Here is a 15,480-nt window from a genome sequence, read left to right as displayed (position 1 = left end):
AGCGAATTAAAGGGGGGGGGAATCCGCTTAGCAGAGGATCTGGAGCGCCCCTGAGACTCAGGAGGGCCATGTGCGGCTCGCCGCAAGCCGCATGCATGTCTGACCCATCAGCCGTACCACATCACTAATCGGGAAGGCGCTTACGGGATGGGCAATATTTAACCCCTGCTTTTTTTCTATACCGAATTTATCCTGCGGCATATATTGGCGTGTTGACGTATTGCCATATGGTATCTTGTGTCTGCTGCGCTCAATTGCCTGAGCGGCAATTCCAATTGAGTGGATTACGTCGAGTGGAGTGGTTTTTTTTCAGCGGCGTGCAGGGCGGAGCTCCGCCCGCCCCAATTGGGAAAAATTGGCAGAGGGTGGCAAAAATAAGTGGAAAATTTCAGTGGCCCCTCATCGATTGGAGGGTCCTTTGTTTCGTCCGCGCCCGCATAAGTACGAATCACCGGGGCAACGCCCAGGGAAAGGGACATTCAAATCCTACGAAGCGTCTGCTGCCCTTGAATATTTCTCATAATTTTTATACGACGCTTTCATTCCTTTGCGTAAAGGCGGTTAATTTTTTTTTTTTTTTGATTCTAGTCGTCCTTTTTTATATTTATTTTTTTTATTTATTTATTTAAATTTTTTTTCGTCGGTTCGGGCACTCCAAAATGGCTGTAGACACGTTGCGCAACTCTGAAAAGAACCTGGACGACGAGCTGATGCAGTTGTGTATCCAGCTGCTTAAGGACAACTACCCGCGGGGACTGACCATCAAGGAAATGTCGGCCAAGCTATATTTGCCGGACCCCATAAAGCAACTGTGCAAGTCGTCGACGGTGCTGTCGACGAAGCTCAACTCGTTTTACCGGCGGTGCCACCCCGACGCCATTAATAGCAACCCGAAGAAGTGTCCCATCACCCGCCTAACATGCCCGGACACGCCAAACCGGCTCATGTACCGCTATGTTAAGGAGGAGGAAGAGGAGAATAGCCCCGAGCGGCCCATTTCGCCGCCACCCGAGGAGCAGATTGAACAGAAGCTTTGCGAGGATAAGGAGGCGGCTGCTACCACACCCCCGCCGCACAAGCCATACCAGCTGCGCAAAGTGATCAAAAAGACGCCCCATGCGTTTATCCCCCCGTCGCGGCGCAACAGTAGTAACCACCAGGCAAAGAAGGCGCAGGCGCTGGACGAGCTAAAAGCCAAAGAGGATCGGCGCAGGCTGGAAGAGCAGCAACGCCTCGAGGAGCAGGCGCGTGAAAACCCGTACTACGACAAGTCATTTACGCTGAGCGTCGGGGACGCCGAGGAATGGCTACAAGATGAAGTCGACCAGCAGAGTCCTGAGGCGCTGTCTGTCCAGGAATTAGATTTGCTGCTATAAATAACGAGTGATTAATGACGTGATGCGAGAATTGAAAAGATTAATAACAATATACCAATTGAACCCAGTCAATTGGACCCAACCCTTTGACAGTCAAAACCAATTGGACCCAAACAAATTGACAACCGAAACCAATTGGGCCCAGCCAATTGATAGACAAAACCAATTGGATCCAGCCAATTGACATCCAAAACCAATGGACACAATCAATTGACAGCCAATTGATACACCATTTGGACACAACCATTGGCAATAAAAACAATTGGACCACCGATTGGACTCAACCAATTGGGAAATTGAACACCAATTGAAATAAAACAATTGAATAAATGAATAAAAAAATGTGTGCGATGGTGAGCTTTCCAATCCATGGACGGTGAGGCATAGAGCTTTTTTCGTAATGCCGGAAATTAGTAGCTTTTGAGAGAGAGACTGAAAGTCCCTAGTAATAATAGTTGTGATGATGGTGGAGAAGGGTTAGAGAATGATGCAGCACCCTGGGCTCCCCGGGGTCTTCTCGGTAACGAGAAGCGACGCCCGCGTCGCGACTTCGAATATGTCGTCCACGCCCTCGCCAGTCAGCGCACTGCACTCGAGATAGCGGCGCGCCCCAATCTGCCTAGCCGTCGTCTCGGCCTCCTCCACGGACACAAAGCTCTGTCCCGTGCGCCGCATCTGCTCCACAACGGTGGTGTTTGTCCGCAGGTCCTTCTTGAGACCCACCAAAATCACAGGCACTCCCGGACATAGCTCATTGACCTCTTCGATCCACTTTGTACGCGCATTGTCCAGACTATCAGGCGTATCCACGGCAAAACCAATGAGAATGGCATGCGCTTTAGAATAGGACAGCGGTCGTAACCGTTCGTACTCTTCTTGGCCCCTACACTATTTGTTAGTTTTGTTTTCAATCGCCCCAAAAAGTAGACTTACGCAGTGTCCCATAATGCTAACTGAACTGATTTGCCGTCCACACGGCAGTCTGTGACGTAGTTTTCAAATACCGTAGGATGGTACTCCTTGGGGAACTCCCCCAGCGTAAACACACACAACAGAGAAGTCTTCCCGCACGCACCGTCTCCTACAATGACGAGTTTTCTGCTCCCCAGTTAGTCTCCTCTTCTTAGTAATAAAGTGGTTACACTCACCGTCGAATTACTTCGCGTGAAGTCGACATGCTTATTTCTATGCCAGTATCTACCAAAAATGTAATAATCCGTCCTTTTCCAGCCTGTGTTTGTACAGACTAAGTCTTTTAGCCCTCTCTCTCTCTGTCGTCTCCTCTCTTTCTTGCTTTGACAGTCGTTTTTGAGAATGGCAAGTCCTGGCTGCCGCTAGTAGCAGCACCGGCGTGTGCCGCCTCGTTTTTGGGACTTTTGACAGCGTTCCCACCCCCTCCTCCCTACCGAAAGTATGCATGGTGCGGATAGCTACAAAATGGTTACGTCATCGATGCCGCTAGTGGTTACATTGTATTCTGGCCAGTTACACAGGCGTTGATATTTATCCTGGCAAGGCGTCAACTGTTCTATGAATAAGGCGAGGTATAGGGTTTGTAGTAGCATTTGGGCGAGGGATGGGGGGTGGTGATAAGCCGCATGCGGCGGACATCCATGCGGGTGCTTGGCTATGCTGCACTACATAACAAGCTGTCGTCAATTGATTTCAATAATGATGAATGTAGTAGCGAATTAAGCCTAGTACATGTATATGGGGGGAGGGGGGGCAGCCCCCAACCTCCCCTAGCTCCGCTCCGTGGAGAGATCTGACTAGTCGAACCAATTAAGGAGATTCCTTGCCCGGTATGCTACATGTCTAATTATAGGCTATACAATCCGAAAGACATTTAAACTAATTCAACCGCGACCAAAAATTAAGGCAACAGAGACCACTGTACCTACCTACTGTACTAGACTTTATCTGATTGAACTGCAGTTTTAGATGGTGTATTTGAATCAATTGACTATAATCTCACTCATCACATACAGCACCGCAGCGTTGGGTAAAAATACTGATGTCATATTCTAGCTAGGACCACATGTAATACACCACAAGAGAGATAAACTGTTTGGAACGACCTTGAACAAAAAAAAAGACTTCTATGCTAAACTCTTTCATTTGACTGAAACCAATTATAGCTGCTAAACCTCCTATACTTGAATCAATTGACTATAATCTGTGCTATCTCCTACATGGGCTCTTACATATGCACCGCCCTTTAACGCATTCCTAATTCAGTCAATTTTGATTCACCGGTCGGCCGGCCTCAGCATGCGCCGGAGACCGTTTGAAGCCCTTCAGGCTGAATGCTCCAAATAGCATCCAGAGAAGGGCAATGATAGAAAGTACTGCTCTACTATGACAATTGTTTTGTGTGAAATCCGTTGTATCTACAAAGTAACAACTACCCGTGTCGATACTGAAGAACTGAAGCACATCCGCACTATCCTGTAGTGTATTCCGGTAACGCATCCAAACTAAACAATTAACCCCCATGCAACATATTTCTTCAAAATTCAGTCCAATCGCTTTAATCCTCATATCGAGATCAATTTCCTGCAAATACCTATATTATAACGAGTAACAACCCCAGGGGTAGTGTACAAGTCCGCATAATGTTGAGTCGTGAGGACCGGAGAACGGTGGGACATTGGGAGGGAGGCCGGCTGAGTGTGGACTTCTGAAAATTAACTTCGTGCGAGTGTGTGATGCCGGAAGCAGACGACGACCAGAAGCAGACGGGGATGAGTTCGTCGAGCTTGAAGATGAAGGAGACGATAGCCTCTGCGGAGCCGGCGTTCACAAAACCAATAGCTCCAGGCGCCAAGGCGATATACTCGCGAGATGGCACCAAGGTGATAACCGTGCCACCCAAGGCTAGCAAGAAAAAGAAGAAGAAGAAGAAGAAGGCCAGCTCGGGCGCCTCCGCGGCGTTTGGATATGCAGATGATGGCGAGGATGATAACTCCGACAACGACATCCAGTTCGTCGCCGGCGATAACATTGATTTCGAGTACAAATCACCAGCGCCGGGGCGGTACCCCCATGGGCCAGTGGGCAACGACACCATCCACGTCCATGCCGACGGCAACGGCATAACCATCAACAATATAGACTTCAACTCGCCTCAGTCGATTGTTTCTGCCGCTTCCAAGGCCGCTGCCGTCGTCGAAGGCGGTCACAAGACCCCCCATGGCGGGAAGAAGAAGAAGAACGATGAGGACCGCATCTGGGACACCTCGACCAGTGAGGAGCGCCAGCGCATCAAGCAGTTCTGGCTGAGCCTCACCGAGGACGAGCGGCGTGACCTGGTCAAGATCGAGAAGGATACGGTCCTGCAGAAGATCAAGGAGCAGCAGCGGCACTCGTGCTCGTGCTCTGTGTGTGGTAAGAAGCGGCTGGCTATTGAGCAGGAGCTCGAGGCGCTCTACGACTCGTATTACGTTGATCTTGACAATGTCAACTCGGATTTGTCCAAACTGGATGCTAGGGATGGCTACGATATACACGCTCCGTCTCATAGTCGCATCGAGGAGATCACGGAGGAGATTCATGATGATGGACAAGAGAGCCTACCTGCTCCTCCACCGCCACCGCCTCCGCCCCCTCCACCACCTCCACCACCTCCGCCCCCACCGCCTCCTCCTCACCCCGCTCAGCTGAGGAATGGAAACCACGACGGTCAGGATCTGTTCAATTTCGGCAGCAGCCTGACGATCCAGGGTGGAATCCTCACGGTGGCTGATGATCTGTTGAAGAACGATGGCCGCGAGTTTATCAACATGATGGAGCAACTGGCAGAGCGACGAATGGCTCGCGAAGAAGTCGCTCTGGCAGAGGCAGCCGAGTATGATCCAGTTAAGCACGGCACTGTCAATGCGGAATACGACGACCACCACCACCACCATCACCATCACCAGCACCACCATCACGAGGAAGAAGAAGAGGAAGAGGAAGAGGTAGAAGAGGAGGAGTACGATAGTAATGAGGAAGAGGAGTACGATGAAGACTATGACGACGAAGATGATGAGTATGATGAAGAGGAGTACGACGATGACGAAGAGGAAGAAGACGAAGACGAGGAGGACGAGTACGATCAGGAATACCACCATCAAGGTCTGCATCAGGATACGGATAAGCGCTACCAGGACGGACGGCGCATGTTGCAGGTGTTTGCCGCGCGCATGTTCGAACAGCGAGTTCTGGCGGCTTATCGCGAACGCGTAGCCGAGGAGCGGCAGAAGAAGCTGTTGGAGGAGCTCGAAGAGGAGGACCGGATGGCCAAGGAACGAGAGGCCAAGAAGCTGCGGGAAAAGGAAAAGAAAAAGGATAAAAAGCGCCAGCAGAAGCTGGCCAAGGAGGAAGAGAAGGCTCGCAAGGAAGCGCTCAAGAAGCAGCAGGAAGAGGCGGCCAAGGCCGAGCAACAGCGCAAGGCGGAGGAGGCCAAGAAGCGCCGCCAGGAGCTCAAGGCCAAGAAGGAGGCAGAGCGCAAGGCAATTGAGGAAGAAAAGAAGCGCAGACTCGAAGAGGAGCGCAAGCGGGAGGCGGAGAAGGAGCGTAAGAAGCGCGAGAGGGAGGAGCAGGAGGCCCAGCGCAAACGGGAGAAGGAACAGCGGGAGCTGGAGTTGAAGCGTCAGAAGGAAGAGCAAGAGCATGCTAGGAAGCGGGAGGTTGAAGAGAAGGAAGAAAAGCTGCGACGTGACCATGAAGACCAGGAGCGACAGCAACGACGAGAGCTGTTGGCTGCTCTTAAGGGCCAACAGCAGCAACCTCCACCATCACTTCCGCTTCAACAGTCTCAGCAAGTTATTCCACAAGTCCAACAACAGATGCCACAAGTTCAACAAGTTCAACAAGTTCATCAGCCAATTCCTCCGCGGCAAAACAGCCATCCATCAGCGCCTCCACACGTTCCAATGCCGCTGCAATACCAGTCTACTCACCCACCACCACCTCCACCGCCGCATATGATGAATTCTCCACAGCAACGGCCTTTACAAACTACGAACCAGTATATCGCTCCTACTACCACAACGCCTCCCCATGCCCACTCGGTCTGGGGCTTCCTACCATCACCTCAATTCTCGCAACAGCAGCAGCCACAGCTACCCCCACACTTCAATATCCAACAGCCACCACAGCCAGCACACCCACCAATGCCGATCCAACGACCCTGCAATGTTACGAATGATATGGAAGACACGCCCGTCGATGAGTTGAACCGCATACTCGGGTCTACAGCGTTGCTTGCCGATGACGACGATGATGCCATTGTACCTGCAGCGGTTATGCATACGCCCTCCTCGAGGCCCATGCGTAACGGGTTCCTCGACGGATGGGGCCCCCTGGCCAGTCCGCCCGGCGGAGCAGGCGCCGCTGCCATGAGCAAGATCTGGTCCTCGCCGCAGCAACCGTCACTGGTGAACAGCCCCCAGACGGCCCCGATCGCTAACAACAGCCCCATGATGCGCATGATGCCCCGCGAGGCTATCCGCCAGTCGGCGGAGCTCGCGTGCAAGTCGGAGACCATGGTGGACGCTGAGGGCTACGTACCGATCCAGCGGTTGTACCAGACGACGATCAAACTCATGGGTCTGCCGCTCGATCAGAACGACTTCCAGGTCGCCCTGGCGGGCGACGACGTACGGTTCGACACCGTCAAGGATAACGTGGGCCTCGTCGTCAAGGCGCGCCTGCGAAACTCCCCTATGGTCGACGACATTGCTCCGCGGTGGACCGGTTGGTAGTGTAACCCCGCCTACGGTAGTTAACATTATTTATTTATTATTACATATGGTATCGACCTAACCTACATCGCATATTCCAAAGCAGGCCCCGTGCATAATTGATAGTCCTCTCTACGCAAGGGTCGGGTATACATGCCGCCCAGCCATTTGATTTTCCAGATACGCCGACCATCAGCCCCAATGTGTTTCAACCCCAATCTGTTTCTTGGAATAATAAAGCCAGATTCGCATCGAAGCAATGCTTCCTAAAGCTCTCACAAGGCCAAGACTGCTGAGACAAGCGTTGTAAGGCCGCCGGATCGGGTATGGCCCATATATATAAGGGGTGCTGGTCGGGGTTTCTCTGGTCTGTTTCCCTTCCCCCGTTGAAGCCAGCTGAAGCTCAATTGAAATGCGACTGTATACTTGGATAGTCCTCGCCAGCATAGGTTGTTCTAGGGCTGCGGCGAAAGTGTACACGGGCGGCTCGACTGAGCTGTATGTCGCCGGCGGCAAGTCGCCCGACGGGATCATGCCGTTCGAGCTGAGCGCCAGCGACGTCAACTCGCTATGGCCGGGCTGGTACGCAGACGACAGCGGTCCCGGCGTGTACTTGTACGAGTATCTCGCGCAATTGGCCGCCAGCGACACGAAGAACACGACGGTCAACTGCCTGTGCCAGAGCGGCTACAAGTGCTCCTGTGACGCCCAGCACAGCTACAGCTACTTCAAGAACCTCCCTGCGAGCAAGCGCACCTTTGTCAACGGCAAATATCCTGAGGAGTACGTCTACACCGTCCAGCTGGTAATCAACGGTACCGAGCCCGAGCGAACCACCGCGTCGGTGCCGAAACAGACCCCAAGCCAGGTCGAGACTTCACCATGCTCCTGCGAAGAGGAGCCAACCAGCACAAAGGTCCTGAGCACTGTAATTACTACTGTTCCATGCCCGTCCGTGGCTACTACGACGGCAACGGCAATAGTAGTATGGTGGGCTGCGGCACCAAGCACATTTAATGGCGCAGGCTCTGACTTTGGCAATGTGTATAGTACGACTGCTCAGGAGTGGGCGGGAAACAACGGCCAGTGGGACCCGTCAAAGCCTGGTTACGGTGGAGTAGCCGCAACAACTAATGCGGAAGCAGCCGGCGCCACTCAAGCACCCAATGAGCCAGCAGCACCGCAGGCCAGCACTTTGGTAACGGCTGTAGGAAGCATCAGTTCTGGTAGGGGGCCTCGTGGAGTGCTGGGGATGTCTACTGGTGCCAGTGCCGAGGGAGGCGCTGATGCTTTGCAATACAGCTGTGGAGCGGTGTTACTTGCCTTTTTAATTTCATGGATTTAAAGGTTAAAACGATTATGTGTTTACGAAGTAATGAATTTTCTCTTATCCTAACTATACGTTAGATTTAGCAATTGGTAATAGAATACCGTACTCAGTGGGTAGTATTTCTAAACATACCAATTGCTTACATTCCAAAATAATTACCTATTCAATTATAGATTATCCGTAATGACCTTTTCCAACGTTACAGTGTACTGGTAACTGGTTTAATTTGGTCGTCTATTTGATGCTACCATTCATATACAACCGTATTGCTTTGCGGCATCACCTAGCCCTGTGCAGACTCTAATCATTATTGTTTAATCAGATTATTCATGCATTAAGGGTACGAACTGCAGATCTAAATGTACGCTGGGGCAATGTACGTAACTACCGGTACCAGAACATGGGCAGGATATTTGTTGTAGTATGGGTACCAGTACTAATACCGTACATATGGGTAGTTCGTTCTAAATTTTTTTGCCTCTAATGCTAGGGAATACATTCGCCAACAGCTAAAAAGCCAATTGATGTCCATACACTGGCATAGCTCTTGAGATCCATTCCAATCGCAAAATACACCAGTATCCCCAAATGCGGATTATCAACTTCAACTGTCCCGGTATATGGTACTATCAAGTAATACCAGGTAATCGCAGCCATTCTACCATCAAGTAGTTACGGCCATTGTGTCGGTACAAGTAGTAGTTATAGCCACTGTGCTGGTACTATCAAGTAGTCAAGGCCATTGTGGCGGTACTATCAGGTAATCGGAGCCATTGTAGTGTACCAGTAAAAACAACCCGATTAATAATAGTAACGACTACAGTAGCCTAGTGCCAGCCGTTGAGTGATTTGTATAACACGGCCTAGATTCAATTTCTCCAGTCCTTTATTGACACTCCGTTGCCACTTCTCGATTATTTCCGCCGCATCGGAAATATAACATGAATATGCTCTACGTCAATCGATCTCCGCGTTAGTGCTTGCTCTGTGGAGGCAAATACGAAACTCATGCGATGGGCTCCTGTTGAAGCCGCATCGGAAAACGGAGAAAGCCCTCGACGGTCGTCCGACCGACGGAGATCGCATTTAACTCCACACTGTGATGTTCCTGAGTCCGCGACACCACCGTTAGGACGGACCGGTGAGAATTCGCCGGAAAAGCGAGCCCCGTATAAAAAGGACACGTTGATCCTTCGACAACACCATTCAATCACACTCAGTAGCTAACAAAAAAACAATCAATCCCACAGAGTAAAGAATTGTGAAAAATGCCTGAGATCCTCGGAAAGAACGTTGGCGCGACCGGATTCGGTCTCATGAACTTCACCTCGATCCCAGAGGTCAAGCCGTCCGATGAGGACGCGATCAAGGCGATGAAGGCTGCCGTTGAGGCCGGCGCGACTTTCTGGAACGGTGGCGAGTTCTACGGCCGACCAGACCCAGAGTCCAACTTGAAACTCATTGCTAAGTACTTCGATACGTACCCCGAGGACGCCGATAAGATCGTCCTCTCCATCAAAGGCGGCGTCGACACCAAAGTGTGGCTGCCGGATGGCAGCAAGGAGTGTATCCAGAAGTCAATTGACACGACGCTGAAGCACCTTGCGGGCAAGAAGAAGCTGGACATGTTCTGCCTCGCCCGGCTCGACCCTAAGGTGCCCGCCGAGGAGTCGATCAACGCCATTGCCGACTACATCAAGGCCGGCAAGGTAGGCGCCCTGTGTCTGTCTGAGGTCAAGCCTGTCACTTTGAAGAAAGTCAACGAGATCTTCCCCGTGTCTGCCGTGGAAATCGAGTTCTCGGTGTGGGAGCAGGAGGCGGTCACCAATGGCCTTATGAAGACCTGCGAGGAGCTAAAGATTCCCATCATTGCCTACTCTCCATTGGGGCGAGGTTATCTAAGCGGTCAGATCAAGAAGCGGTCCGACGTTGAGGGTTCGAACTTCAGTCTTATGACCGACCGGTACACCGAGGAGAACCTCGAGAAGAACTGGAAGATCGTCGAGCTGCTCCAGAAGCTTGCCGACAAGCACGACTCCACTCCGGCCAATGTCGCGCTCGAGTATATCCGACAGAAGTCCTCCTCTCCAGGCTTCCCAGTTGTCATTCCAATCCCAGGCACCACTAAGGCCGACCGAGCCATCTCCAACACCAAGCGCATTCCAATGACCTCCTCCGACGTAGCCGAGATCGACAACTTTATGAAGGAGTTCCAAACTGCCGGCCATCGATACTCCACACATCACGACGCCTTCCTCTACCAGTAAACCACTACTATTTAATATACTAACTTCTCCGCTAATACACCTGCTTGCTTCGACTGACTTGGGGGCCAGCCCCCCAAGCCCCCGTAGCTCCGCTTCGCGAAGGGAACAATTGGTCACTACGAGTTCTCCGTGGAGCAGAACTCCAGGGGGGGGGGGGGTCGCTCCCCCAATTACTACTATGGAGGAATGAAAAAGGCCAAATGTTCATATAAATGTTCTAGACACTCTAGTCAAGGGAAAGGTTGTCGATGATGGTGGTACCGGAGCCTGGTTCGGAAACGAGCAGCGCATCGTTGATCTGCTCCTGTGTGATGCCGTGGAACCGCTTCTTGTAGTACTGCTCGGTGAGGGCCTCAATGACCGCCTGGGTCTTGTCGGCCGGCACGAGGTGCACCGACGACCCACCCCAGCCGGCGCCAGTTACTCGCGAGCCAGCGGCGCCATGGGCCAGCGCAATGGCGCAGATGTCGTCGAGCTCCTTGTTGGAGTTGTTGAACAGCTTCTGCGCCGAGGAGTGGCTCTCATTCATGAGCTGGCCAAGGCCGGCAAACAGGTCGGCGGACTGGGCCGGCGGCGACTCAAGCAGCGCCAGGAAGTCGAGCACACGCTTGGACTCAGCGTAGACGTGGTACGCTCGCCTGTACAGTTGCAATGTCTCGTACCGCACCGGGTAGGCCGTCATGTACTTATGGGTGAGGCTCTCTGGCGTCTCACCAAGCTCGGCGGCAATCTCCTCCGTCGTGTATCCTTCGTCCCAGTGCTTGAAGATATCCTTGACGAGCGCCAGCATCCGGTCGAGCTTGGATCGGTCGGCCTCGAGGTCGGTGCCATAAGGCTTAGCGTCGTCGGCGAAGTAGGCATCGAGCACGCCCCGGAAAGTACCCGCCGCCAGGTTACCGTCGGGCCTGATGGTCAGGCCCAGCTTCTTGGCCATGAGCAGAGCACCCAGCGTCACCTCGACGACCCGCAGGTTGTAGTTGACGGGCCCCGTCTCGTGCTTGTTGGAGGTGATGAGCGAGTTGGCGACAACAAAGTTGAGCTTCGGGGAAACGTCGGGGAATGCAAACGGCTTTACCCGCAGCTCAGGCAGGAACGACACGAACAGCGCGTGGCCCTTGAGGCCAAACACGCTGGCGCTCTGGTCCATGCCGCCTGAGTTGACGCCCACCAGCTGTTCGCACTTGATCGACAGCTCCGTCAGCTGCTTCTTGGTGATGCTCTTGTAGCCATTGGCCAGCAGCGTAACAAGCGTCGAGCACACGACAAACGCCGCCGAGGACGACAAGCCACTCCCTGTCGGCACGTTGCCGTCAATGAGCACCTTGATGCCCTTGGTCACTGGTAGGCCCTTCGACTTGAGGAACGCACTACCGACAACATGCCCGCACTTGAAATAGTTGATCCAGTCCGACTTGGTAGCGTCAATGGCCACGGGCGACCCATCCGCCGCAATGGCATACTCGCCGCTCGGGAACTCCCCGGAGTTCGTGTTGGCCACTTCGACCTTGAGCTCATTGGTCAGCGAAGCCACCATGATCATATCCGACTCGACCGCCATTGGCAGCACGTCAAACAGCGCGTAGTCAATGTGGTCGCCAATGATGTTGACCCGTCCAGGAGACCGCACAATCAAATCTGGGGACGAGCTCTCCGCACCATAGACCTCGGCGAACCGCTCCAGCAGACCCCTGTACCGTGGTGCCTGAGCCCCCGCGTCCGCATAGATTTCGGACAGCTTGTTCTGGTGAACGACCGGCAATTCTGACGCCATTTCTTCTTTCGTTTCGTCTGGTTGGCATGTCGCCAAGGCTCGGGCCCCGCCTTTATACCCCCACCGGAAAAACTCACCCCACCGCCTCCACCCAACCCCCCCTCCGGGGGTACCGGCATTGAATTTCTCCGGCTAAATGTCCGCATCGCCGTACGTGAAGCGTTGACCAGTACGTAGGTTGACTACGCTGTCTAACGTAATACTACAGTATTTTTCCAGGCCGCCATCTTGAGCACTAGGCGCCATCTTTATAAGCCTTCAATACAAGAGGGCCCCAGCATTGGCCGTTTGCCGTACAGATCAGCCCATCAGACACCCCTTAAAGCGTATATAAGAGCACCGCCGTACATATGAGTCCGCCAAAGCGACATTGCGGCAGTCTCACAGCAGCCCAAGTCAATTAAAACCGTTTGAAGCCGTCAATGGGGAAGGGGGCAGTCCCCCCAACCCTGGCTCCGCTTCGTGACGCGGGATGTTTTTGTTGCGCGTTATTTTTTGTTACAGATTGGGAGAGTTTGTAACGGGTGCAACACCAACCCCTCCCCTCCCCTCCCGTGGCTGCGCTACGCGGAGAGTTGTGGCCGAATGTTTTGTTACGCGTTGTTACAGGTTGTGAGTTCCGTAACAGGGTGTAACGAAAGGGGCTGTTAGGTTGAGACTAAGACGTCATCACCCCAAGATACAACGGGGGATTGGGGGCAGAGCCCCCCAACTACTGGAGCTCGAGAGCAGGCCCTCGAATACACTGCTGCTCTGAGCAATTGGGGGGCCAGCCCCCAGACCTCCGTGGCTCCGCTCCGCTGAGAGGACGGGGGTGGGAGCGCGCCCCACGCTGGGGTCAGCCGTACCAGGGAGTGTAGTACAGTAGTAGTGAGAGACACGTCACAGCGGGAGTAACTTGATAAAAGAGATCTGTCGAATGCTGAATAGGCGGCTGTTGTCGTTTGATGCGTTCTCCAAGACGGTGGAGGACGCGCGTATTCGCACGGCCTCTGGTGGGCTGGTGACGATTGTGTCTTTAGTTGTGATTGCATGGCTGACGATTTCGGAGTTTCTTGATTACAGGGCGGTCGTGTACCGACCCGAGCTCATTGTCGATAAGGCGCGGAGTGAGAGGCTGAGCATCAACCTGGACATCACGTTCCCGAACATGCCATGCGACCTGGTGAGCATGGACATCATGGACGCGGCGGGTGAGGTCCAGGAGGAGATTGAACACGGCATTGTCAAGACGCGGCTCGACGCGCAGGGCAACGCCATCTCGAGCAGCGCGCTGGAGCTCATGGCGCGCCAGCACGAGGAGGCGGAGGAAAAGACGCGAGACCCGAACTACTGCGGGTCGTGCTACGGCGCCAAGCCCGAGGGCGAGTGCTGCAATACGTGCGAGGAGGTCAAGCGGGCATACCGCGAGATTGGGTGGGCGTTCCACGACGGGTCGGGCATTGAGCAGTGCGAGAAGGAGCATTATAACCTCAAGCTGCACGAGGTGAAGAACGAGGGGTGCAACATTGCCGGGCACGTCAGCGTCAACAAGGTCGAGGGCAACTTCCACTTTGCGCCGGGAGCGTCGTTCACGAGAGCAAATCAGCATTCGCACGACCTGTCGCTCTTTTCCAAGGAGGATATGCCCTTCCGGCTGAGTCATGTTATCAATCACCTGTCGTTTGGGCCCGAAGTCGAGGGACAGGCGATCCAGAACCCGCTCGACAGCACGCTGAAGGTGGCTGAGGAGAAGCTGTTTAACTACCACTACTTTATCAAGGTCGTGGCGACGCGGTTCGAGCGATTGAGTGGTGAGGTGGTCGAGACGAACCAGTACAGCGTCACGTCGCACGAGCGGTCAATTGTCGGCGGAAGAGACGAGGACCATCCGAACACGATGCACCGCCGCGGTGGGATCCCGGGGGTGTTTTTCAGCTACGACATTTCGCCCATGAAGGTCATCAACCGTGAGCAGCGGTCGCGCAGCTTTGGCGCGTTTTTGACCGGCGTGTGTGCCATTGTCGGCGGCGTTATTACCGTCGGCGCCATTGTCGATAAGGGCGTCTGGGAGGCTGACAAGGCCCTGCGACGAAAGAAGAACCTCTAACATACCACTATTACACCAGCTCAGTATTGCGTTAAATGTACAGTATAGCGTTGCGAAGAATCTACCATTACAATAGGACGGAGGATAGCGTACTAACATTACAGGAAAATTGCGATAAATGAACCGTACTCTTTTTGCAGAGTGTGGCGATATGTGTAATTACAGAGAACTGCGATAATGAATTCCATTGCAGAATATTGCATATAGCAATCTAGTACCGAGTATTGCCGTAATCCATTCTATTAAAACAGAGTATTGCAAAAAAAAAAATACGTATTCCATTGCAGACCGTTGCGTTATATTAAAAGGGAGAGAGATCTGGCCCCCAGACCCCCGTCGTATCTTCAGTGATCACTCGTTGGTTACAACGTAACAACCCTTTCGTTACACCCGTTACGAACTCCCAACCTGTAACCAAGTTTTCGTAACAAGGCATATGTTGCCATACACGATGTACAGAATGTTACGATATACAATACATGTACTAATATCATTCTAAAGTATTATGATACATTATTACTACAAGTAATTTAAGATGTACATGTACTCCACATCCATTACGGTATGATACGACATCTAGCATGTGAGGAAGTGTGCACGGCCTTCGGCGATCTATGAAGCCCCTGCTTATCACGCCCTCTAAACGGCACATCATCTAAAAATGCTTACTCCGTACATGTATTACCTTATTGGTATTACCCAATGGGGCAAATGTACTAAAGTGGTTCTCTACTGTAGTAGTCAACGGAGTAGCAACAGTCCATCTGTCACGATCTTGCCAAATCTCAACGGTGGGCGATCACTGCAACGGCTTTAGAGACAATGACCCACCCATAGGTACACACGTATACGGTACCGCAAAGTTGTAGCATAAGGGGCAGAAATACAGTACTAAAAAATTAAACTGCATACGCGTTTTAC

At 52.7% G+C, this 15,480-nt stretch overlaps 7 protein-coding genes across 7 annotated transcripts; 5 read left to right on the top strand and 2 right to left on the bottom strand.

Annotated features, from left to right (window-relative positions):
* Positions 1 to 659: 659 nt before the first annotated feature.
* On the top strand, positions 660 to 1,376 carry TRVA0_005S04060 (uncharacterized protein; the record flags this gene model as incomplete). The annotated part of the gene is made up of 1 exon (XM_076682980.1): positions 660 to 1,376. The coding sequence occupies one exon, from the start codon at positions 660 to 662 to the stop codon at positions 1,374 to 1,376; it is 717 nt and encodes a 238-aa protein (XP_076542955.1).
* A 477-nt stretch (positions 1,377 to 1,853) lies between these two features.
* Positions 1,854 to 2,553, bottom strand: RHO2 (Rho family GTPase RHO2; the record flags this gene model as incomplete). Its single annotated transcript, XM_076682979.1, has 3 exons — positions 1,854 to 2,259; positions 2,310 to 2,474; positions 2,525 to 2,553. 3 exons carry the CDS (start codon positions 2,551 to 2,553, stop codon positions 1,854 to 1,856), a joined length of 600 nt encoding a protein of 199 aa, XP_076542954.1.
* A 1,531-nt stretch (positions 2,554 to 4,084) lies between these two features.
* TRVA0_005S04016 (uncharacterized protein) lies at positions 4,085 to 7,123 on the top strand (the record flags this gene model as incomplete). The annotated part of the gene is made up of 1 exon (XM_076682978.1): positions 4,085 to 7,123. The coding sequence occupies one exon, from the start codon at positions 4,085 to 4,087 to the stop codon at positions 7,121 to 7,123; it is 3,039 nt and encodes a 1,012-aa protein (XP_076542953.1).
* Positions 7,124 to 7,634: 511 nt separating this feature from the next.
* TRVA0_005S03994 (uncharacterized protein) lies at positions 7,635 to 8,447 on the top strand (the record flags this gene model as incomplete). Its single annotated transcript, XM_076682977.1, has 1 exon — positions 7,635 to 8,447. One exon carries the CDS (start codon positions 7,635 to 7,637, stop codon positions 8,445 to 8,447), a length of 813 nt encoding a protein of 270 aa, XP_076542952.1.
* A 1,253-nt stretch (positions 8,448 to 9,700) lies between these two features.
* Positions 9,701 to 10,699, top strand: TRVA0_005S03972 (aldo/keto reductase family protein; the record flags this gene model as incomplete). The annotated part of the gene is made up of 1 exon (XM_076682976.1): positions 9,701 to 10,699. One exon carries the CDS (start codon positions 9,701 to 9,703, stop codon positions 10,697 to 10,699), a length of 999 nt encoding a protein of 332 aa, XP_076542951.1.
* A 226-nt stretch (positions 10,700 to 10,925) lies between these two features.
* On the bottom strand, positions 10,926 to 12,470 carry GAL3 (protein Gal3p; the record flags this gene model as incomplete). The annotated part of the gene is made up of 1 exon (XM_076682975.1): positions 10,926 to 12,470. One exon carries the CDS (start codon positions 12,468 to 12,470, stop codon positions 10,926 to 10,928), a length of 1,545 nt encoding a protein of 514 aa, XP_076542950.1.
* Positions 12,471 to 13,389: 919 nt separating this feature from the next.
* On the top strand, positions 13,390 to 14,559 carry ERV46 (retrograde cargo receptor ERV46; the record flags this gene model as incomplete). Its single annotated transcript, XM_076682974.1, has 1 exon — positions 13,390 to 14,559. One exon carries the CDS (start codon positions 13,390 to 13,392, stop codon positions 14,557 to 14,559), a length of 1,170 nt encoding a protein of 389 aa, XP_076542949.1.
* Positions 14,560 to 15,480: the final 921 nt, after the last annotated feature.

Source organism: Trichomonascus vanleenenianus, assembly GCF_965637985.1.
Source record: "Trichomonascus vanleenenianus strain CLIB 3782 genome assembly, contig: TRVA0_005S, whole genome shotgun sequence".
Lineage (NCBI taxonomy): Eukaryota > Fungi > Ascomycota > Dipodascomycetes > Dipodascales > Trichomonascaceae > Blastobotrys > Blastobotrys vanleenenianus.
The sequence above is the reverse complement of the archived record's forward strand: the minus strand, read 5'-3'. Positions and strand labels throughout refer to the sequence as shown.